Below are 24755 nucleotides of genomic sequence, written 5' to 3' on the forward strand. Positions count from 1 at the left end.
GGCTGGGATAACGTGTGACTACTGTCCTTGCTTCTTTGAGAGATACCTTTCCCAGTATTTGTGATTTAGCTCCAAAAAGTCATCCAATTTTGCTATCTCTTTGAGGTACTGAGTTAATTTTAAAAGTTCTTTGTCTTTATCTCGATTTAGGTGTGCTTTCATAAAAGGCCTTATCTTGAGTCCATTCTGTGGGTTCATTAGGAAATTTCTTCCTATGTCATCAAACATAATGGTATTTTTCTCGCTGTAAAACTCGGAAAACTTTCCCCAAATAACACCAAGAGGCTTTACATCTATCAGTGCTCTCCTTGGGGTATGCACTGTTATCATGGCAGCACTGTCCAGCATGAAGATAATCTTATAATTTGCATTGGAACTCACTCCCAGTTCTTTCATTTTAGCTTCAATCCACTTCATATTTGTCGCAGACCAAATAACGTCATAATCGTCATATGCAGATGTTAGGAATTCATGAAGATACGGCCGCATTAATTCTACCCCAGTCTCTGCACAAGACCTATGGTCAAACAACGTACAATCAACATCTAGTACCAACAGCTTTTTTCCTTTTCTGGGAGGATTCAGTATTTCCACTTTGTACTGTTTGACTCTCCGAGAAATTTTCAACAGACTTTCTTCCCTGTTTTCCACTTCAACTACTTCATCTTCAATATCAAAGTCATTGACAACATCGTCATTGTCAGGGGGCGGACCCAAGACATCTTCCAAGCTCTCCTCACGAGTTCCCACCATCATGATTTTAGTATCTGGTTTCAGTTTGAGAGCTCCAAGCTTAACATCATTTTCTGCAGGTTTGCCTTTCAATTTGAGTCCCAGTAATTTCTGGTGTTCTGGCAGCACTCCAGTAAGAGAAACTGTTTGAGATCAAGCACAGTATCATCCTCCGAAAGCGTGGTCACTTAATATTCCTGTCCACCCCATTTTACAATGATTGGAAGAGCCATTTCTGAAGCATATGAAGTGGCAGCTTTCCTTCAGGAAAAGATTATCTGGAGCGTGGCGGAACCCGCTGCAGCGGACGCAGCCTCCGACCTCTTTCTTTCTTTAAAAATTTTTTTTTCAGTGCTAGGAAACAAACATATATGGCCTCACACAGCTAAGTATGTGCTCTATCACTGGGCAATACCCTTACACCAGTTTTAAGGTTTTGAAGTGACAAAATGAAAAAGCACAAACGTTGCTAGTTTTCCACACAGGTAGAGTTTATGGATGACTTCCAGGCTGGGGCCTCCCAGGAAGTCTCTCTTGGCTTCCTTTCCTTTTCTTTTCAGCATTGTTCAACCCTGGGCTGCATTGAGTGAAGCTCTGGAGGCCAGGACTGCCCGGCCAGCTCTCTTCTCCTGCTTCCCACCTGGGCTGCCCTGAGGATGCTGGTGGAGGTGGCTTGGAAAGGTGTCAGCTTGGCAGGCAGTAAGGAGAGAGAAGATGGGGGACTGTGCAGCGCAGCCTTGTGACCCGTCACTAAAACTGTGGGTACAGCTCCCTGAAGGGAATCTTATGCAGCCCTGAGTGATGAGGTGGCCACCAGTTTGGAGGATGCTGCTGTAGCCCCAGGACATCGTCCCTGACTCTGGATAAGGTGCATCTGCTCTGCCAGAGGTGGCTTTTCAGGAGTGTTCCCAGGGCCTTCTGTATCTCTGGGGCTCCCTGTCCATACACCATTCACCAGGCCCCAGCCTTGCCCAACTTTGCCAGGATGGGGGGTGGAGGACCCTGAGGGAGTGGATGGGTGTGGCCTGAGGGTGCCTTGGTGACAGATTTTAGTGGAGAGAGTCCAGCTGAGCAGTGGTTCCACCAAGCTAAGGATTCAGTGCACAGGAAGCCCACGTGCTGTGTGCGCCTTTTCTGCCCAACCCTACAAGGTTCCACACAGCATACTGCTGGTGTTCAGTACTTGTTTCTTAAATGAATGAATAATTTTTTTCATTCTGTATTTTAGGACAAGGTCTACAGTGTCTTACTACGTAGATCGGACTTGTAGTGATCCACCTGTTTACAGCCTCCCTCCCAAGTGCTGGGATTACAGGCACGTGCCACCACGCCCAGTCTCAAAGTCGCCCAATCTCAAAGTCGCAGAGTGCCCCCGGGAGCGGGGCTGGTTTGGCATGCTGGGGATCTGCACTCTACCTAAGCAGGCATTTTAGTTCGCTGAGTGCGCGCTCTCTCTCTCTTTCTGGCTCGCTCGCTTGCTCACTTTCTCTTTCTTTCTTTCTTTCTTTCTTTCTTTCTTTCTTTCTTTCTTTCTTTCTTTCTTTCTTTCTTTCTGTGCAGTACTACGAATTGAACCTAGGGCTCCTACACTGAGCTATGTCCTCAGCTTTTTACTATTATTTTGAGACAAGGTCTGGCTAAGTCTGGGAGTTGCCCTGGTGTAGCTCAAATTTGACATCCTCCTGTCTCGATGGAGAACGAGCCCAAAGGCAGCTTAGGAAGCCAAAGAAAGCAACACCTAAATTGGGACACGAAGCCCGTTGCCATGGCAAACGCCCAGAACACCCGCATTCTGGGAGGCTGGCACAGGGGGATTAAGATTTGTACCCAGCCTGAGCAACTGAGCGATTTAGCAAGCCCTGGTCTGGAAAAAAAAATAAATAAAATTAAAGCTTGGGGATGTGAATCAGTGTGAAGACCTTAGTTCAATCCCCAGTACAGCAAAAATTAAATTAAACAAATTGAGACTCGGAAAACAAGACCTAGCCAGGCCAGGTTGAGGTTTAATTGTCCCTAGTAGGAAGGCATGGCCATAGTGCCCATTCCTAGAGGTGGCAGAGACCCTTCCAGACGCTCATGAACTCCCCGCATCTCCGGGTCAACAGGGCCTCTACGGAAATTGCCAGTCCGTACTTTCCAGGCACAGACCCTGGGCAAGCTAACCTCGGCGCCGGCCTCAGGGGGTTAAATGCAAACCACCGCTACCGCGTAGCCACGCTTCCCTGTGACCGCCCCTCGGCCCTCTCTTAACTCTCTGGCCCTCTCAGATCGTGCCCGAGGCCCGGGTGGATGCAGCGCCCAGCAGCGCAGGCACAGAGTGCGTTCTCCGCGAACCAGACAGTGATCTGATCCCGGCTTTCCCCGTGCAGCCGCGGCTCGGGTTGAAAGCCCGCCCGGCAAGCCCTGCGGCCCCCACGCCCTGCGCCCCCGCTTCGCTCTTCGGGCAGGACCACTGACTGCTTCTGCCGCCGCCGCCGCCGCCGCCGCCAGGATCGCAGTGCCCGCTGGGGACGGCGGTCTTGGAGCTGCGTGGTTGGAGACGAGTTGCTGGGGTCACGTTGCGCCCGGCACTCACTTTGCCGTCTAGGCTTCGCGCTTTCAGCGCGGAGGTGGAAAAACTGACGTTCGAGTCCCGCAGTCCCCGGCGGCGGTGCCTGTGGAGCCAGCTTTTCAGTCGGCGGACGCGGGGAGGGGAGGGCGCCGCGCCTTTAAGAGCAGAGCGCGGCGGCGCGGGCGGGGTGGAGCCGGCGAGACCCGGGCGCGCGGATACCCGGTGCGCGGCGGCGGCCCCTGCACACAGTGTGGCCCCGCGGTGCCGCGGGGAGCAGTTCAGGCGCCCCCGCGTCCTTCGGCCGCGCCGACCGTCCCTCCCGGCCGCTGAGCGGCGCCTGTGTGACCCCCGCCGGCGGGCGGAGCCTGCACCCCGGGCCGAGAGGCCGCGGTAAGGACGGGAACCGAGGATGAGGCGCGGGGGTGGGGGACCGGGTCCTGCGGGAGCCGGGATGAGAAGGAGGAACCCAGGGCGCCTTGCCCAGCCCGAGACGGAGAACCTGCTGGGCAGCGGCCCGCGCACTGCCGGGTGCAACGGGTGGAAGGCAGTAGTTGCTAATTAATAATAGGGCACCTGGAGCGAGCAAGGGCTGCGTGCCTCCTGGGGCCGGCCCCTTAACAAGACCCCCTCGGGCCCAGAGGTGCATGCCTGGGGCCCCGTCATCGGGAAGGCTGAGCCGGGAGATTGCAGATACAAGCCCCGCCAGGGCAATTTAAAGACTTACCGCGGCCTTGTCTCAGAATTAAACACGAAAAGGCCCAGGGACATAGCTCCCTGCAAGAGGCCCTGGGTTCAGTCCCCAGCCCCGGGAAAAGAAGGCGGAAGATCTCCCGCTCCACTGACCTACCCAGCAGCCCGTGAGGTGGGTGGATGCCGCCGTCCCTGCTGTTGGGGTGCAGGCTGAGGCAGCCTCTTCCCGGGGCGCTGTGACTCTGACCTCAGACTGGGCTTTTTACCCGGCTTGACTTAACATTTTTATAATGTAAGAAATTGGAAATGAATAACCTGTGTTCTTAGCACGAGTTTATTTTTCTAAAATTAGCTTCTGGGGCTGGGAATGGAGCTCGGTAGGAGGGTGTTTGACACCCGGTGTGAGGCGCTGTGCTTGATCCCCAGCCTTACAAGAAGGAAAGATGTGAAAACAATAAATTAAGTTCCCGGACCACCTTGAGGTCTTCCCTGCTGCCGTTCTATACACTGAGGTCCAGAGAGCTGAAAAACTCGCTTGAGGCCACACAGGTAGAAGCAGGTGCCAGGAACAGCATGGGCGAAAGGGGTCCTGGGGTGGTTCCTGTAGGATTTCCGGGGCGGGCTGCCATTGGCTTAGGTCTGGGGCAGCAGGAATCACACACCAGAATTCCTTTGCTGTCACAAAAGCGAGAAAACAGTTCTTCCCCACTGCAGCCTTTGCTGGGTTTCCCCCTTTGGGTGCCAGCGCAGGCATTTCTGGTGTGTGATTCCTGCTGCCCCAGGGAGCAGCTGGGCAGGACCACTGCCCTGGTTTCTCTTGCGCCCCACGGTGCTTTTGGGAAGTGCTGCTGCAGATATATATATATATCTTGCCCTTTGGATGCCATTTTGCTGGCAGGAGGAGCAGTGCTTGGTGTGTCCCTCTGCCCACCTGCCAGGCCTGGCCCCAGGATGGAAAGGTACCATTCTGGCACCTTTCTGACAGGTGCAGCGGCTTGTGAAGTAAGAGCAGGCCTGGGATTGCTGGGCCCTGCCACAGCCTGTTCCCTCCCTGAGCTGCATCCTGATAAGAAGCCCTGGCTGGCACCCCCCTTCGGAATGGTGTTTGCTTCTGTTCTTAACACACGGGCTTTCTATCCCAAAGTCAGCTTTGACCCACATCACCCCTCTACCATTTGTTATCTGTATGGCTTTAGGCAAGATGGACTAGCCTGTGAGTTTCAGCACTGGTAATGGCAGTGTCTCAGAGAACAGTGGTGATTCTTTTTTTATTTTATTTATTTATTTTTTCAGAACCGGGGATTGAACTCAGGCCCTTGCGCTTGCCGGGGAAGTGCTTATTCCGCTGAGCCATCTCCCCGGCCCACTGAGCCATCTCCCCGGCCAGTGATTCTTAAATAAAATGATGCAGAGGGCGCGACCCTCCGTCAGCACCAGCTGTTATGAAAAGCAGCGACCCTTGAGCATTACTGTGCAGTGCAGGAGCTGTTAGATCGTTGATAAGCAGTTCACATTGCCTCTTAGAGGTCAGAAAGTGAGTTCAGCTGTAGCAAAAGTTAGAGGTGTGTGTGTGTGTGTGTGTGTGCGTGCACGTGCGCATGCATGCGTGCATGTGTGTGTATGCACATGCACTCAGGCCTACAGAGCTTTTTCCAACTCTTGAACCATCCTTTGCCTTTATAGCAAGAGACAGACTAGAAGTCAGGTGTGGTGATGCATGCTTGTAATCTCAGCGCAGAGGCTGAGGCAGAAGGATTGCTGGAACTATGAGGTCAGCCAGGGCTGCATAGTGAATTGGAGACCCACCTAAACCATATAATGGGACCTTGTCTCAAACAAACAAAGAGATGGAATTGACTTTCTTTCTTTTTCTTTTTTAGTTTTTAAATTTTATGAGCTGTGAGTTCTCTGAGTGCACACCCAAAATGAGAGTGGAAATCCAGTTTGTGCAACTTGTCCTTATTGATGGTCTTGTGTGGGGGGCCACCTGGGAGACTCCCTGAAGGAGGAGCAGTTGTCTCCACTTTGGCTCAGCCTGTCCCTATTTCCACATACTAGTATGTACACAGCTGCCTAGGACTTTTCCTTATCATTCCAACTGGCTTTAAGCAATGCATATTGGTCCAGAGGTGCTGATGGTAGCCTTTGAGAAGGACAGGCAGTGTTTCCCCACACCCTAGTTGTTTCCTTGTGTGAGCCACACTGGTGGCTGGGAAGCTGTGGCTTCCTGGGGCTTGAAATATTCCCTGTCAGAGCTGAACATTAGACACTATTTCAGTTGTTACGCAGATCACTTTGTATATTGCCTTCTCCGCATATTGCAGAGTGATTTCAGGCCGCCTACGTAGCCCAGCTCACTGCATTCACCTACTCCTTTTTTTTTTTTTTTTTTTGGTGGAACCGGGGATTGAACTCAGACCCTTGCACTTGCTAGGGAAGTGCTTATTCCACTGAGCCATCTCTCCGGCCCATTCACCTACTTCTTGCCATTCTCAGTCCTTCATGCTCAAGCCACTCCCTTCTTCATGAATGAGTAGAACCCGGGCTCAGCCCTGGGTCGAGGTTTTGTTCCAGATGTTCCTTCACCTGGCTGGACTTAGGACCCCTGGACTCCCCACAACTACACATATGCCTCACTATCTTTATTCTTGCCATGGATTTTACTGGAATTGGGAGATTGAAATTAACTCAGTAGAATTCCAATAACTTTTCGATGGGATTATAGATATAAACTTCCTGGGCTGCAGTGAGCACAGCAAGGCCTCTCCACAGCCTGGGATTGCAGGATTTTGGCACAGGCCTGCGCTGGGGGCAGAAGTGTAGATTCAGAGATTATCTTTGTATTTCTGTGGAAGAAAAGCAAGAGTGAGTGTCACCACTCACACTGGCAAGCAGCGCAGCGGGGAAATCCATTTTCAGTGTGTCATTTCCCTTTGCAAGCTCCTGGTTCTGTGAGTGACCAGGTCAGTTATTACAGTGCTGACTGTGCAGAAGGGGACGGGGATGTCGTCTCAAAAGTGAGTGTTTACAATCTGCCAGGAAGCTAGATCGATAGCTTCCTATAGTCGAAAAACACTTACTTTAAAATTTCCTTTAAACCGGGCGTGGAAGTGCATACCTATAATCCCAGCACTCCAGAGGCTGAGACAGGGGGATCGTTGCAAGCTCAAGACCAGCCTGTGCTACAAAGTGAGCTCAAGGCCAACCTGAACCACAGTAAGACCTTGTCTCAAAAAAACAAAAAAAAAAAAATTTTTTTTTCCTCCTAAACTAAGTCTTTATTGGAATAGATTAGAATTCCATTTGATAGTTTGAAGACTGTTGAGCTATTTTAAGGCACAGATTTTGGTAAATTTTAATCTCCATGGAATTTGGAAGACTCTAGAGGTTTTATTTCTGTGACTGTAGGGTCAGAAACATAGTGACCACTAGCTAGATTAAAAATTAAAATTAAAGGGCCTGAGTTCAATCCCCAATTCTAAAAAAAACAACAAAAAAAAAAATTAAATTAAACTAAATAAAGCTGGAGGTTGAGTTCTTCGCATTTTGAGTGCTTAGCAGGCACATGCAGCAAGGTGTCTTGCCCTGTGAGCTTCAGCACTGCACAGCAAGTAGAGATCATTTTCTCCAGAGAGTTCTGGGGACCAACACTGCAGATCGTGGAGCATTGGAACAGCCACGTGATGATGAGGTTAACTTCTTTTTTTTTTTTTGTACTTTTTTTGGGGAAGTCATCCATGGGCCAAGAGACAGTGCTTAACAAAGAGAGTTTTATTGTCAGGAGTGGGGAGGTTAATGAGATTTCTTGACCTTATTTCAGCTGATAGTGGCTTTTATCACTGCTAGTAGAGTCAGAGGACAAGGGAGAGGGTGGAATGAGGCAGTGGGCCTTGTTTCTTCATCCCAGCTTTGGGTTAGACCCACGTAGGGACCTTCTTAAAAGTGCCTATGCCAGAGCAGTGCCCCAGTCCATCTGATCTGGGATGGCGAGGCACAGGGATTGGAGTTTTAAAAAAAGCTCCTCAGGGAACTTTACTGTGCAGCTAGTGTTAAGAACTGCCTTTGAGATTGAATTGAAACAAGAGTCCTGGAGGACTGGAAGGCAGGTTTTAGGGCAGATTTAATGAAAGGCTATAATATTTCCCACTGATTGACCAGGTGGTAAGACAAGGGTTGGAGCTGAGAATTCTCGGCAGTGGGCCACTTTGGCCATTTTTGGTTGTCACACGTAGAGGTAGCATCAGTAGGGACCAGAAATGCTACTACACTTCTAACTCAAAGGGCAGCCCTATGAGGAAGCGTTATATGGCCCCCAAAGTCACCTGTGACATGGTCAGGAAACCTGGTCTGGATCTGATTCACATAGAGTTCAAATTCTTTCTGACCTTGGATGTACTTGCCTCTTCCCAGAAGATGGAGTGTTTCTCCCAGACCAGACCCTTTGGAGCCCTCAGGGAAATGTTCCGGGCTTTCCGTCCCAGAGCCCCAGTGGAGTGTCCCTGCCTCCCTGTGGCTGGATGCTGCTGGCTTCGTCCTGGGCATCTGTAGTTCTCTGGTGCTGCGCCAAGGAAACCGCTGAGTCAGGAGAGCAGAGGTCAGGGCGAAGGCGTCACTCAAGGTCTTTCTCTGCTGCAGGCTGGGCTCTGTGGCGTGTTCAGTAATTATCTAAAATAACAGCAGCCTTTGTGGGAGGTGGTTTGCAGAGGCTTTGACTGCCCAGCTTTTTGCTGCGTGTGATGTCCCCAGACTAGGAAGGAGTCCAGCCCTGTATGTGATGGCTTTGGGGACCAAGCCATAGGCTGCACTTAGGGTGGAAAGACACCCACACAGACCTGGCCCCCAGTGTGGGTCAGCAGCTGGATGGTCCCCACAGAGCAGGGCCATGGACAGAGGTGTGGTCGGGCTGCCTGACTTTGCCAGGCAGGGTGGGCAGGAGCTTTGGTCTGTGCAGAGGAGGTGCTCAGCATGTGACAGTCACCACTGGGAAGCAGTTTCCTTGTTGTTCCAGCTTGGCCTCAAACAGAGGTCCTCAGAGGTGCAGTGATTTTTCAAGATCTGGTGTCTGGTCAGTGGCGGACAGAGATTGTGAGCCAGATTATCAGAGTGCAAAATGGCCCACAGGAGCATTTACACGTGGGTAATGCAGCAGCAACAGGCCAGACTTTTGCTGAGCTGGATCCCAAGCAGGAGGGAGAATCCGGATGGGGTAGGTAGGGGTGACAAAGCCACAGAGGTGTTGAACAGCATGATGTGTCAGGGGGCTGCAAATCTGTTTAAGAAAGATGTAGGTGGAGGGAGATCGTGAATGAGAGTAGAAAGTGTTGCCTGAAAAATGGGGAGGATGGGGCCGGGGAGATGGCTCAGTGGAATAAGTGCTTGCCTGACAAGCTTAAGAGCCTGAGTTCAATCCCTGGTTCAAAAAATAAAAGGGGAGGAGGTGCCAAGTCACAAGTGGCCCTGAGCCCCATGTTGAGAGCCGCTGTGAGCACCTGGTGGATGGGGGCAGAGGAGTAGAAAGCTGGATGACATTGGGCAGATTGCTCAACTTTGCTTGGTTCCAGCTGTCCATCTAGACAAGAGGAATGCCTCTGGCATTGGTGGCCAAGGACAAACGAAGAAAGGGCCTGTGGGCTGTTAACAAGGCAGCTCTGCTGACTCCTGACTTTTGCACTCAAGCCTGTGCAGTGGCCGAAGGGACTGGTCTCTTCTCCATTTGAGAAGGCAGTTGCATGTTGATGGAAACCTTGTTTGGTGTTGACCAAGCGCCCACTAAGGATAAGGCATGGTGGGTGTTAAGTGTTACAACAGATGCAGAGATGTGGCCTGACTCGTCCTGCAGGCGTGGGCAGCCTTGTGCAGGGCGCAGCCGGTTTTCTCACTATGAACCACAAATTACAGGTGCCATGAGAAGCAAGCAGTCATTCAGAATGCCTGGGCAGGGAGGGTGAAGTGGAGATTGTTCGGGTCCGAGGCCGGGCTACACACGGGCGCTAGCTTTTAATTCTGCCAAGAAGAGGGTCATTTGTTTCATTTTGTTCCGGAACCAGGGATGCCTCCTGTACGTTAGGCAAGTGCTCTACTGTCGGATGATATCCCCAGCCCTTTTCATTTTGAGTCAGGGTCTTGCTAAGTTGCCCAGGCTGGTCTCCAACTTGTGACCCTCCTACCTCTGCCTCCTCGGTGGTGGGGTTACACTCATGAGCCACCATGCCTGGACTGCAGCAGAAGTGTTAAGGGAGAAAGAGGGTTGGTACAGGACGGGGAAAGAAAGACTAACACTGTTGGCGCAGGGATAGTCACAAGAGGGTCGTGTTAGGGAGTCTCATACCTGGATCCCCACAGTGTAGGTGGGCACTACAAGCTCTCATGCCAGGACTGCGTTAATTGGTGGTCTTGCTGCACGTGCTGTTGGGTCATGTGCACCATTCTCGCTCTGCTGTCCCTTCCTGGTAGCCATCCAGGCACTGGCAGCATGTGTGTTGTGTTTGTCCTAGGCAGTGGCAGCGTAGGACTTGTTAACAGTTGAGAAAGAGTGAGCGTCCCTTTGGGGCAGAGGCTCAAGCACTCAGAAGATTGAAAGGTCCTTGAGAAATGGAGCTCTAAGATACCTTTTGCAAGAAATGGCCTCTTCAGAATAGCGCCATGATGACCGAGAGCTAGGGGGCAGGACTTCCCATACTCTCCTTAGTGTTTGTTACTATTCTTTCCTTGTATTTAGGGAAGGGTCTGCAGGGTGCTCAGGGTCTCACCACTAGATCGGACTCTTAGTGATCCACCTGTTTACAGCCTCCCAAGAGCTGGGATTACAGGTGCGTGTCACAATTGCAGTCTCAGTGTGCCCCGGGGGTGGGGCCTGAATGGCAGGCCTGGGGATCGAACCCTGGCCCTGTGCATGCTGGCAGGCACTTTAATCTGCTGAGCTGTTTGGCCGGCTCTTTGTTACTACTTCAAAGATAATTTTGATTTTTGTTTTATTTACTTGGCTAAAGTGCCAAAGCATCTCACTCTGAACTATGATATTTCAAGTCTGGCTTTACCACATAACACTTTTCTTGTGCTCATTTTGCTGCTGCCTTACTGGGGAGGAGAGAAAGGGGAGAGAATGCTGGGCTTTATGCAAGAGGTCAGGAATGTCTTCCTAAAATGTCCTCACTTTCTTTCAAGATGCAGAAACTTCTTTAATCTCCTAACTATTCTTCTTGTTTATAAGTACAAGGTTAGGTAACAGGAAAATATCTTTGGATGCCCAGGTTCTATTTTAGGCCTGTTATAGCGCATCTCATATACAGGGCTATTTTAATTCCTTTTAGTCATCTAAAAAATAATCTTTGTGTAAGGCTCTTTCTAGTACTTTGCTTTGAGGAAGATGAGAACTTACTGTGGCCCCCCGGAGCCTGAAAACTGTAGAGTCCATGCAGGTCAAGGGCCAGGTGGCTTTTTGCTCCCGTTTGAACCAGTGGGAGACTGGCTTGCATGCAGCAGTGTGGTGTTGTCTTCAGCATGCTTTTCAGCAAGTGGTTATTTTAGACTATCCCAGCCCACACCTTGGCCTAGAAGTGATGTTTTCAAGATGCTCCACCGGGTCAAGACTTCTGACACGTTTTTCCTTGCCTTTCTTCTTGGCCAGTTTGCTTCTATAAGAGCCGAGCCACACAAGCTCCTGCCACCAGCCACACCGCTGGCCGACCTGCTTGCCCTTCCCTCCTCTGCCTGCCCCCTCTCAGGAGTCAGGCCGAGGGACCTCCTGGTTCTGGCAGCTCCTCAGCCTTGAGGTGCGCTTTCCCCCAGGGGGCTGAGGGTGTGGGCCAGCTGGCTTTTGGGGGAGAGAGAACCCTTGAGGGGAACCGGCTGATCCGCCGCGTAAAGCAGGCCTCCTGGTCTCTGGTCCATGTTCTCCGAGAATCACAAAGAGGACAGGAATTTATGGCTGATGGATGGCTGTGTGACTCCAGGGTAAAAACCTCTTATCTTCTATCTTAGACTTCTGAACTTTGAGCCTTAAAGACTAAAGTTCCTGGCAGGTGGAGTTTAGGCGAATCACACAGGGCAGGAGTCCCCCGCCTGTCCTATGTCATCTTGCTAGCCGGGCCATCCGGCTGTGGTGGCCATGGAGGGATTTTTGTCCTGATAGCATTCACATTCCTGTCACTGCTCAGAAAGCACAGTTGGGTTGCTGTCCTTCACCACCTTTTAAGCTAGTGTAGAGTCTGCAATCAGCCTGCAGAACTTGGTGCTATGACAAGAATGTTCTGTGACAGCCACAAGCCGGGTGTGACTGTTGAGCAATTGCCTGATGAGGGTAGCTGAAGAATGAATTTTCGATTTTCTTTAATTGTTTCCTTAAATTTAAATCATCACATGATGTGGTGGCTACTCTGTTGGACAGTGTAAGAGAGACCATTTTGTTTGAGAGGGTGGCATCATCTTTCTTTTTTCTTCAGTACTGAGAATTAAAAGGAAGGCTCCCACATGCTAGGCAAGCTCGCTAGCCCTGACTACATCTCTGGTCTCTGTGTTTTATTTAATTCATGTATGTATATGGTAGCGATTTGAAAGGCACAAAGAAGTACCAATACAAGCTCACACTCGCCTCTGCCTGTTTCCATTCCCAGAGCTTGCCATTATGCCAGTTGCTTGTGTATCCATCCAAAAAAATCTCATACATGTGTAACGTAGTCTCCCCTGTCTGTTAATGTAAGAGCTTCTTTTTTTTTTTTTTTTTAATGTCATTTGTTATTGCAGGATCTTACTACCCAGCGTGATCCACCTGTTTTCAGCCTCCCCGCGCTGGGATTACAGGGGTGCACCACCATGCCGGAACCTTGTGGTCAGCTCAGCCCGCCCTGGAGGCGGGGCTGGCACAGCACGTGGTGCCAGGATCGAACAGCAGTCCCTGCACTTCCTTAAGCTTGCCTAAGCAGGTGCTTTAGTCTGCTGAGCTATCTCACCAGCTCATTGTATTAACAAATTTTAATCTTGTTTCTGATGTCTCTTTTTTTTTTTTTTTTGTGGAACCGGGGATTGAACTCAGGCCCTTGTGCTTGCCAGGCAAGCATTTATTCTACTGAGCCATCTCCCTGGCCCCATGATGTCTCTTTTTTTTTTTTTTTTTGTGGAACTGGGGATTGAACTCAGGCCCTGGCACTTGCCAGGGAAGCGCTTATTCTACTGAGCCATCTCCCTGGCCTGATGTCTCTTTCTAAGTGAATGTTTAAAAAACAATTTTGTGCAATCAACTTGTTACTTTTTTGGTAATAATAATACAAAAGTTTTTTTTAATTTTATTGAGAGACAAATGGCATGAGAGTTTCAAAACCAATTAGGACAGTTTCAATAATTAATACATTGTATGTTATTGTCTTCTATAGTGGTTATTTGTAGTACCAGATGCAGACAGGATATCCTGTCCAAACACTATTAGCACAAAAGTTCCCAAGCATCCCATCCCCTGCCTTGTCACACTGTGTGTTCAGGCAGCCTGGCTGACACGACATGGCTGTTCTGTACTTGCCCTCTCACCCAATTTCTTCCTTGAACTCTTGTACCCTGTCCTAACCCTGACTCACTGCCTGAGGTGGCCTTCCTCCTGTGCACTTTGCCTGACTAGGGAGGTGGCCTGAGGCGGCGGGTGACCATAAAGCCGCCGTGCAGCGCTGCCTTTGTGCTGAGGAGGGTACTGTTCCGTCCGCAGCCAGCAGTTTGGCTGGCTGTTAGCACTTCATTTGTGTTCCTGCAGAAGAATTAATGCTTTGTCATTTCATTTCTGGTATTCCAGAGTCTCATTTTCAGTTCCTGTCAGAGCCAGGAGCAGTTGGGAAAGAGGTTAAGTGTGGACTTTGAACACCATAGGTCATCCAACAAAGCCAGCCCTTCCTGAGCCTGGGCCAGGCGCCTGGGGGAGCTCCCTCTACTGGGTGGGTGGGTCCCTGGTCATGCTGTGCTGGGGATGAAGGGTTTTCAACTACATTATACCCCCAAAGCTCCTCTAAATAGTTCTTAAACTGTGCTGGGCAGGGCTGTGATGCGGAGGGAGTCTGGAAGACAAGGGAATCTGGGGCCCACGACAGTGTTCTCCTCAGGAGTGCCTCGCTGTGGCTACCCTGGAGGCAGAGAGGAGTTCCTTAGGAAACCACTGGAAGGGAGCCGCAGGGGCGAGGACGAGCAGGAAGCCTTGCAGGTCTGGTATGGGGCAGGGAGCTGGTTAGTTGGGGTGCAGGCGGTCAGGGAAGTCCGTGCTGGGAAGACAAGTGGGACCCTGTAGGATGGTTCACGTTTTATCTGCGGGGTATTAGAGCAGTGCAGGGCAATCCCTGGAGTGAACTGAAATGGTTGCTCTAAAGCTCCTGGTGGAAATGTACAGAAACTGAAAGGAGGCCAAATGAGGGCCTGGCCCCGTGTGCTGCAGAAGGGTTCTTCCGTGTTGACGACGGAAAGTCTTGCTCCTCATGGGACTCTTCTTCCCAGACAACACTTGTAGTAAGTGTTGGCCCTAGCTAGCCTAAGGCATTGCTTGCCAGGTGCCTGGATATATCAGTCCCCAGTGCCAGGTTGTCCACTGCAGGAGTTCCTGTCTACCGTGGGGAGTCAGGTGTTTGAAAAGTGGCCAAGAAACTAGCAGTTGAATTTTAGATTTTGTTTAATTTTCATTAATCTAAGGTTAAATGACAGTTTGTGTAGACTGGGACAAGTTGACCTTGGGGCTGGTCCCTCTCCACCACTGCGTAACTGGAAAATGCAGTGGCATGTGGGACATAAGCTGGTGGGAGTCCTGTTGGCAAAAGTCAGTGAGTCAGGAGAAGTAGGGAGGGGTGTGTCTCAGGCAGCAAAGGACGTGTGCCATGGGGGGAAATCCCAGCATCTGGAAAAGCTGGGGACAGTCCCATCAGGTGTATTAAGTGGGTTTTTGTTTGTTTGTTTGCTTGTTTTTGTGGCAGAACCAGGGATTGAACTCAGGCCCTTCCACTTGCCAGGGAAGCACTTATTCCACTGAGCCACAGTGAGGAAAGCACTGTGAGCAGGTAGGGGTGGGTAGGTGGAGTGCACCGAGGGAACGCCCAGGGGAGAGAGCTGAGAGGGCATTGTCACGCTCTGGCTGGGCATGCCAGCCACGGCCTGCGTCACCAGCAGGGCTGCTGGGCTGCAAACTGCCGCCCAGCAGGCTCAGCCCGAGGAGCCTTGAGACCTTAGGGCTGCAGGAAGGCAGAGGTGAGTGCTGGAGGACACTGACGCTGCTGCCAAGATTGGGCCAGCTTAACTGCCTGTTTGGAAATTTCAGTGTACTTTTCCCCTGTGATGGCAAAGACCACAGGACGCAGAATGAGACTGCCTGTTTCTCTAGTCATCCTGTCCCGTTGGCTCTGGGGCTCTTGCACCTGAGACTGTTTTCATTGGTGCATGATTTTTAGCTGTTGCTCTTTAGCAAAGCTTTGAGGAATGAGTTGTTCTTTCCAGGAAGTGACTTGAGAAACCAGCATGTGATAACCGCAGCACCATTTGACAGCTGGGCGTTGCTCAGATCTCAAGAACACAGGATCGTTCTGATGAAACATTGTGGGGTTTTAAAACATTCTGTTAGTACATGTGGGGTTGGTATATGTATCTGCCTTTTTTCTCTTTACTTTCAGCTGTCTGATTTTTTACAAAGGGACCAAAACCATGTTGTAGCACTCTTCATCTATTTCAGGTTTTTAAGGTACTGAAGATAGGGCTGGCGAGATGGCTCAGCAGACTAAGCACCTGCTTAGGCAAGCGCAGGGGCCGGGGTCTGATCCTGGCGCCACACACTGTGCTGACCCCACCCCCGGGCGCGCTGAGTCCATGACCGAGTCTAGGCGTGGTGGCACATGCCTGCAATCCCAGCACTGGGGAGGCTGAGACAGGAGGCTCACTATGAGTCCAAGCTGCAGAGTGAGACCCTGTACAAAATACATTACAAAGAAGAAAGAAAGTTAAGATACTGAAGATTGAATCCAGGTCGTAACGCATTTTAATTCCTTGTTTTTATACTCTCTCCTTTCCCTTCTACCCACCTCCCTCATCCACTGGATTCTGTTTCCGTTTGCGATCTATCGCCCTACTTCCCAATATCTATTATTTTGCTCTATAATTTGGATTTCTCCTCTGTGATACTAAGCTTGTGTGTCTGATTTACTTCATGTAACATTATGGTCTCAAGATAACTCCATTTTCCTACAAAAGACTCAAGTCCGTCCTTCCTTATGGCACAATGGTACTCCATCACGTGTAAATGTCGCATTTTCTTTATTCATTCATTTGTTGATGCACATACAGGCTGCTTCCAAGATAGGTTTAGCGATAATGAATTGTGCTGCTATGAATGTAGGTCCATGTGTATCACTGTAATATGAGTCTAACTTTAAGGAGAGAGGTAGCTGGGTCAAATGGAATGTCTAGTGTTGGTCTTTTGAGGGGGATAATTTTTTTTTTAATCTTTTATTTATTTATTTGGTAGGGGGTCTTATTGCGCAGCTTGGACCCATAGTGATCCTCCTGTCTCAGCCTTCCTGGCACTGGGATTACAGGTGTGCACCACCACACCTGGTCTTGGTGGCTGGCAGGGCTCCATGGCTGGCATAGTATGCAGTACTGAGGAATGAACCCGGGTCCTTAGACTTGCCAGGCAGATGCTTAGACCACTGAACTGTCTCCCTAGCCCAATGGGGAGAATTTTTATTTGCACAATTTAAATAAATTATGCAAGACCAGGCATGATAGCACATGTCTATAATTCCAGTGCAGGAGAGGCTGAAAACAGGATCACTATGAGTCCGAGCTGTGTAGTGAGACCCTGGACCAAATACATTAAATAAATAAATAAACCATAGCAGTGTATAGTTGTAACAACACACCGACAGGAATAAGCAGTATGCCAACTGATGGCTATAAAGTTGTTCCCACGTGTTATTGGCTGTTGAAATGATCATAAAGAAGCGAAGAACCTGTCCATGAACACACTGGGCCCTGGGCCTTGTGCATAAATGAGGTACAGTAAGCATTGCCAGAGGAGGCACCGCCAAGGCAGGGGAACGTGGACTCAGAGCCACCGACAGGTCTGTGTGGCAACTCGGGCCATCATCTTGGGGACAGTTAAGGTTTCTAAAGCCTCTCGGTGTTCACTTTGTAAGGTGGGAGGGATGTTTTCCACTCACAGAGCTGTGTGAGGTCAAACAGAAGGAGGCCTCTAAAGCCCTGTGCAGGGCCAGGTCCAGAGAAGTCTCAGGGCCTGCAAGCAGTTACTCTGAGGTGTTTGTCTGTGGGGGTGGTGAAGGCTGTGGCTGGCATAGCTCACGTGACTGCTACTATGCTCTCTGTTATTCTGGGGGGGGGTCGAGTCTGTCCGATTTGGTGGGCTATAATTTTTTTTTTCGGTACCAGGAATTGAACTCAGGACCCTGCGCTTGCTAGGCAAGCACTTATTCTACTGAGCTACCTCCCCAGCCCATTGGTGGGCTATAAATAGATGTCGAGAGTGAGACGGTTGTTTCTGATAGTCTCCTACATTCTGTTTATTCTTATATTTTTGCTTTATAGCCTAAAACCTCACGATTAAAACTCAGGATCCTCAGCATTCAAAGTCAGTAAGAACATTGGGACAGAATTGTGAAGCGACCTGCTTGACTCCTAACCCCAGGCGAACCGGCAGTGCTTATCTGGGTCACCTGGGTACCTCTTTATCCACTGAGTCCTTGTCCCTGTGCTCAGAGACAAAGGCCCCTGTGTGCTTGGCTTGGTTGTCACCGGGCGCAGAGCAGGCTGGTGGGGGCTCCGTCTGGGTGTGCAGTGTGTTGCTGTGGCTGGTGCTGTCACAGCCAGCTCCTTCCCAGTGTTGCCACGCTCTGCACTGTGCTGCAGGAGCCGGGTGCCTCAGGTGGCGTGGCAGGTACATAAAATGTGTGCTGGGTTTGCAGTTACTAAGCTGGGCAGTGACTGTTACAAGTACCAGATATTTGCTCGGTGCTGCGTTAGCTTCTGAGAAAACGTAATAGTGGGCAAGATTCTTGGGAGGGCAAGCCGGGGCCTACTCCATTGTCTGGCATGGTTACAGGGAAGATGCAGAGTAGTGGAGAACAGATGTGGTCGGATATTCTTGTGTGAGTGGTGTGGAGACCACAGTCTCTCAGCCCATGTGCAAGAGTCACGTAAGAGACAGAGGGCTGCCTGCGGCCCTGGCCCCGAGCCCCCCAGGCTGGGCCTCCGCCTCTCCGTGGCAGCAAGCCACGTGAGTTGCCACACCTTCCAGGTGGTGCATCACGGCTTAGCATTTTTTAAAACTCCTTTTTTACTTAAAGCTGTTCTAAAAATTAATTCATATCCTTAACATAATTTGAAAGTACCCATCAAATAAATGAAAAGGAACAATATGCCTTATTAGTTGATACTTCCAAGAGGCCCCAGGGTCAGAGAACAGAGGCCCTCATCCTGAGGGTTGCTTGTGTGTGTGTGTGTGTGTGTGTGTGTGTGTGTGTGTGGTGCTGGAGACTGAATCTAGGGCCTCTACGTTGGACTTACGCCCCAGCCCTTTTTCATTTTTAATTTTATGACAGTATAAAGAACCCTTCCTGGTCTTCTTCTTGGTCCAAGAAGTTTATATTTGTAATCTCGTGGAAAAGTTATTGGAGTCCCCTCAAGTTAATTCCAATCCACCACACCCAGTGCAATCCATGGTGAGAATAAAGACACTAGGCATATTTGTAGTTAGGGGCACCCCAGGGGCCCTAAATCCAGCCATGGTGACGGCCTTGTGGAGCAAGGGCCTGCACCCAGGGCCGAACCCAGGAAGGAGGAAAGGAGCGGCTGAGGATGAATGGCTGAGAATGGCGGGAAGTTGGTGTGTGCCGTGCGCTGGGCGAGGTAGGAGCCGGATGTCACTGTGCAGTATGCAGAGAAAAGGACGTGCAGCTGGTAGTCTGCGTGACACAACTGAGATAGCGTCGGATGTTTTGGGGTCAGTGTTCCAGCTCTGATGTGTCATCTTGCAGGCCCCAGGAAGTCAAGCCTGTGTCTTGAGGCTCCATCCCAGGGACAGTGGGGCGCATCGGCTCTTCGTCTTGTCTCGCATAAGGGAACATGCCTTGCATTTTCTTTTCTTTATGTATTTCATTGTTACAGGGTCTCACTATGAAGCTGGGACTCCTGGTGGCCCTCCTGCTTTCAGCTTCCCCAGCACTGGGATTACAGGGGTGTGCCACTATGCCCAGTCGTTGATACTTACTGGGGACAGGCCTGGTGCTGCATGTGGTACTGGGAATTGAACCACGGTCCTTGCGCTTGCCTAACCAGGTACTTTAGTCCACTGAGCTATCTCGCCAGCCCCATGCTTTGGGTTTTCAAAGAAAACACACCAGCCGTCTTCAGAGACTACCACCAGCACCTTGGCTGGACTGATACGCATTGTTAAGCCAGCTGAAGGAATAAGGAAAAGTCCAAGCCAACTCTGTACATATCAGTACGTGGAAATAGGCTCAGGCTCAGCCAAAAAGGAGACAGTAGCTCCTCTCTCAAGGAGAGTTGCCCTGGTGGTCCTCCACAGACAGCACCTTGCAGTCTTTAATTTGCCCAGGTTTGGTACAGTCTTGCCTTCCTCCTGCCGGGGCCTCCTGGAGTGAAGGATTGCAGGCCTGTGCCAGCATGCCTTCAACCTCAACAGGACTGAAGGTGTAGCGTGTACATCGGGGTTTGCTAATGCAGAGTCCCTGCAGCATTACGTGGTGTGTACTGCATGGTGTTTACTTGCTTCTCAGCTGGCAGGCTGGCGGTTTCCTGGAGCCCTCTCCTCCGAAGTCCGCATTATCACCCCTCTGCTTTTTGGTTGCTGGTGGTTTCTGGTTCATTGGGCTTCAGTTCTTCTATCTCTAGGCTCTTTGTGGACCTGTAGAATATTCTATTAATAAACACCAGCAGGGCGGGCGAGCTGCATTTTTAAAGGGAAGCTGGGTCAGATCCTTTTTTAAGTGAAGGATGTTTCAGATGTTGGAATAATTGTCCACACTTTATCTGTATAGAAAACATTGCCATTAGAAGGCATTTCAATTTTTTCAGAGACAGCTTAACTTTATCTGACCTGGTCAGGGAATGTGTATGGGCTCTCTATAGTAAGTCCAACTTGCTAAGTTGATCCTGTCCGGTGAAGACTTTTTCTGCTATTAATTGTCAGGGGGACCAGATGGAACTTTCCTCCAAGCTGAGTGACAGCCACAGCAGGCACCCCCAAAGTGGGGCATTTGCTTTTCCACGATCAGACCTTCATTTCAGAGCAGCCATCTTCAGAGGCAGAGCCTGTGATACAGGTGGCTTTGGACATACAGGGTTCTTATTCTTAGTCCAAAGGAACATTGTGTAATCGACTTCCTGCGGCGCAGCGTTCTGAGTCCACCTTAGCCCTTGTCAAGGACTTTCCTGATGTGTGGAAGAGTTTTCTTGGAGGGGGACAGTTCCCAATCGTCGGCTCATGTGAGCTCTGTGACGTTCAGATCTGTACAGGTTCTGAACGAGCCACTGGGTGGCTCATTAGCTGCCCCCGCAGTGTCATGGTGCCCGGCATGTCACAGGTGACTCCGGCAGGGAGCTTTGTGAGCACCAAAGGAGGAGTAATGTCAGGTCTCTGTACCGTCATCGGGAATGACAGTTCAACAGGATTGAGCCCATTTCATAACTTAATCTTTTTTTAAGTATATTTGGTGGTTGCAGGGTCTTACTACACAGCTTGAACTCATGGCCCTCCTGCTTTCAGCCTCCCCAGCTCTGGGATTACAGACATGTGCCACCACATCCCAGCTCTGTGGCCAGCTCAGCCCACCCTGGAGGTGGGGTTGGTGCAGCATTTGGTACCAGGGATTGAACCACCGTCTCTGCACTTGCCTAAGTAGGTGCTTAGTCTGCTGAGCTATCTCACCAGACCCCTCATAAGTTATTTTTTTGACAAGCTAGGAATGGAACTGAGGGGCTTGTACATTGTAGGAAAAAATACACTGAGCTACGAATCCAAACCCAAAGCTCTGCTTTTCGTTAATCCATGTGTCACGCATGTGTGTCTTGGACCATGTGACACAGTCACGTGTGCATCTGATGTCCCCACACTCAAGAAGCCTGGTTCTGGAGGGGGACACAGGCCTGTTGCTTCCCAACTTATTGTTCAGTGTTACTTAATTTTGAATAAATTATTCACTTGCTTGAGAAATCAAAACATTTAAAAAATAAAAAAGCAAGTCTCCTGTGTTTCCCTGACAACAGGCCTTCTTTTATTTCTTTAAGGTTCTCTGTCTTCTTTATTTTTAAAAATTACAAATCTGCAGGAAGGAAAAGGAACAATACCAGGAGCCCCTCGGGCTCGCTGTTCCACCCTAGTTTCCTGATTTCTTCCTCCCCAGCACACGTGTGCCTTTTTCCTCCCCAAACCTTTAAAGGCGAGTGGTGAGTGTATGCCTGTGTCTCGGCGCAGTACGCGTATGCACCCTTCAGTGCCGTTTCCAGAGAACAGAGGCGTCCTCTCCCTTCCATGTCCAAGCCAGCATCAGCACCATGCTTGGGCCTGTAGCACTGGTGACAGTGTCTTCTTAAATCCGCGACACTCCTGTTATGCTGAACTGTTGGGCTGTTTCGCTCCTGAAGTGCTCCGCTTTTGCACCCTCCTGATCTCTCCCCTTCATCCTCTTTCCCTTCTGGTTCTTCGCCTTTCTGAAGAGGCGACATTGACACCATCTCTCTCTCCAGCCCCTGCAGGAGCCGGCCCATTCTAACGCACAGATGGACCTGGATGTGGTGAACATGTTCGTAATTGCCGGTGGGACACTGGCCATCCCAATCCTGGCATTCGTGGCTTCCTTTCTCCTGTGGCCTTCAGCATTGATAAAAATCTACTACTGGTAAGTTAATTATGTAACTGATCTTTTTCAAGAGTGCATTAACATTGTCAACAGTGCTTGTCCTACTGCTGTTGGGGTATTATGAAATTTTATTATGAAATAATTTCAGACATGAAAAGTGGAACTGGGTGGAGTGACGCACGCCTGTAATCCCAGTCCTTGGGAGGCTGACACAAGATCGCCTTGAGTTTGAGGCTGGGCTGGGCTACATAGTGAGTTCAAGGCCAACCTGAACTATATAGCAAGGCCCTGCCTCTAAAATTTAAAAAAAAATTTTAAAATTAATTAATTAAATAAGTTAGACAAACACTATCTTTCAAATTTTGGAAATGTTCTCAAAAGAATTGGTTGTTGCTTTTCACCAGATCTTTGATAAGGTCTTTGCCTTGTAGCTGCCTAAATTACTTGTACCCTAAATTACTGACAGCCTGTGCAAGGATTATGGGTATTTGTGGGAACTCCTCTGGTGTTTCCGTGGTCACTGAAAAATGAATTAGAAACACCAGTGGGCTTGGTGTGGGCCATGCATGGGATATGCTTTTAGAGATGTTCTAGAACTGTTAATTAGTAACATGACAGAAAAAAAGGTTTCGCGAATACCAGTCCTTCTTGTACCATCTTCCTTGTGTCCCATCTGCAGACTACTTGGACTTTGTATTTTCTTTGAAGTACATCACTTCTCTTGAAACCTTAAATCTATTTATGTAAAAAGTGATACGAAATACCACTACCAGAGGTGGAACTGTTGCCGTTCTTGCCATAAACAGTAAGTTAATGCCAAAACGGAACTTCAGCGCAGTGACGTTAGCCCGTCTTTCTACATTCTAGCCTAGGTCCTGCTGCCCCCCAGGCCGAGTCCATGTGCGGCCTGTTGCCCAGGGTGGAGTGGCAGGAAGCCCCGCTGCCCTGCACAAAGCCCGCCTCCTTCCGTGAGCCCCCGAACAGGAGGTGCTTTCTCCTGCTGTGTGTCGCTGGCTGGCTTTCCACAGCACCGTTCACTTACCACGGACAGTCAACACTGCCACCCTAGGGCGAGGAGAGTACTGAAACATTCCTCTGCGGGGCTCTGAGCAGCCGTGATGCCCTGTTCCCGCCCTCCTTTTAGGCTCGCTAGAGCATTAAATTTGTCAACAGTCAGCTGGGCTCTGGCCCTTGAGAAGCAGCTGAATGAACAGAGCTGCTTTCTTTTTCTTTCCTTTTTTTTTTTTGTGGTACTGGGGATTGAACTCAGGGCCCTGCGCTTGCCAGGAAAGCATTTATTCTACTGAGCTATCTCCCTGGCCCTTGAAGCAGCTTTCATCTGTCACCCTTTCTGTCCCTTTTTGTGAGGATGGGATGGTGATCCTTCCGAGGATAACCCAGGACCCACCTCCCCTGACAAAGCCAAGCCTCCAGCTGCGTAAGTACCACCACCCCTGCAGCACTGGTCAAAGGAGTTCTGTGCCTGGGACCAGGGCTCCTGGGTGGCCCCTGGCCTGGGGAGGCCACAGCTATGTTCCTGCCTTGTGGCACTGCCTCAGCACCGTGGGCCTCCACACTCAAATGCCATTTTCTATTAAACCAAATGGGAGCAGAGATCCGGCCTGTAACCATGGATACGGCTGTCACAGGCATGTGATAGAAAGGCCTCTTCCGCTCACCTGCTGTGGAAACCAGCTTCAGTGCTGCGGTGGTCTCCTACTCCTACATCCCCAGGCTCTTGGGAAGAAGGCTTTAGTCAGGGTTCACCGTCACTGAGATATTTAGGGCTTGCTGAATTTTGTTTGAGGTGCTATTTGTAGCTTGTGCATGCTGAGTGATACTTGATCGTTGAAAAGGAAAAACTACTTCATAGCAAATACCTCTTTTATTGACTTCGAATTCACATGAAGTTCCCATGTTGAAGTGTGCAATTCATCGGTCTTTATATAATATTCAGTGCTTGAGCATCCTCCCTGTATAACGCGGGTTTCCATCTCGCCGAGGGACCGCCGTACCTGGTAGCAGTCACCCCCAGTTTCTCCCGCCCTCTGTCCCTTGACAGCCACTACTCTACTTTTTGTCTCTGGATTTGCCTGCTGTGGGCATTTCCTGTAAGTGGAGTCATACACTGAAAGCTTCCCGCCTGACTTCCTGCACTTGGCACAAGGCCTTCAGGTGTGTCTCTGTTGAGCTGTGAGTCGGCGCTTCAGTCATTATTATAGCTGAGTAATACTCCATTGTGTGTACCATGACCTGAGTGTGGTGACTCCTGGACTGCCAGATGACGGTGTGGAGAGGCCACGGGGCCTTGAGACGAGATTCGGGTCTCAAGAGATTAGTACAGTTCCAGGGGGACTGGGCCGTGCTTCTGGGGGCGGGGGTTGCCCTAGAGCTAGGCTCTTCCTCCTGTTTTGTGTCTTTCGCATGTGCCTGTTGCCCTTCCACTTTCTGCCATAAGTGGAAGCGCCCAAATCCCTCACCAGAGGCTGGGCAGAAGCTGGCAGCATGAGCTTGGACTTCGCAGGCTCTTGATACTTGAACTCATATCAGCCTCTTTTTATAAATTACCCAGTCGCTGGTATTTTGTTACAGCAGGAGAAAGCAGACCTCATTTTGTGTATCTGTTCCGCTACTGCTGAGTACATTCCACCTTTTAGCTCTTATGGGAAATGCTGGTGTACTTTTTGAGATGGAATCTTGCTGTGTTGCCTAGGCTGGCTGGACACGAGCAGTCCTGTCGCCCGTGTCTCCACACCCCATCATACCTGGCCGGTGCTGTGATCCGAAAGCCTTCCCGGGCGGATCACGCAGCTCGGAACGGCAGCCAGAAGATACACACAGAGCTTCTGTGCACTCAGATGCGCAGGCCGAGAGGAAGTCCCAGCTGGTTGGGGCGGCTGTGAGTCCTAGAAGAACTTTCAGATCACACCAGGTGGCAC

At 50.2% G+C, this 24755-nt stretch overlaps 1 protein-coding gene and 1 pseudogene across 6 annotated transcripts in view; one reads left to right on the forward strand and one right to left on the reverse strand.

Moving 5' to 3' along the window:
- Positions 1 to 6: 6 nt before the first annotated feature.
- LOC101590713 lies at positions 7 to 1030 on the reverse strand (annotated as a pseudogene).
- A 2188-nt stretch (positions 1031 to 3218) lies between these two features.
- Abhd6 (abhydrolase domain containing 6) overlaps positions 3219 to 24755 on the forward strand; it is a 42429-nt gene continuing 20892 nt past the window's right edge. The window contains exons 1-3 of one of the 6 annotated variants that reach the window (XM_023715686.1): positions 3219 to 3673; positions 13749 to 13795; positions 21704 to 21855. In XM_023715686.1, coding sequence (XP_023571454.1) covers positions 21737 to 21855 — 119 coding nt within the window. In that variant the 5' untranslated portion in view covers positions 3219 to 3673; positions 13749 to 13795; positions 21704 to 21736. Of the gene's footprint in view, positions 3674 to 4048; positions 4146 to 11077; positions 11097 to 13620; positions 13796 to 13993; positions 14151 to 21703; positions 21856 to 24755 lie in introns of those variants that run through there. The other 5 variants (XM_004631668.2, XM_023715687.1, XM_023715685.1 and 2 more) reach the window with 5 other exon arrangements.

The sequence above is a fragment of the Octodon degus genome, unplaced genomic scaffold (genome assembly GCF_000260255.1).
Source record: "Octodon degus isolate 3935 unplaced genomic scaffold, OctDeg1.0 scaffold00043, whole genome shotgun sequence".
Lineage (NCBI taxonomy): Eukaryota > Metazoa > Chordata > Mammalia > Rodentia > Octodontidae > Octodon > Octodon degus.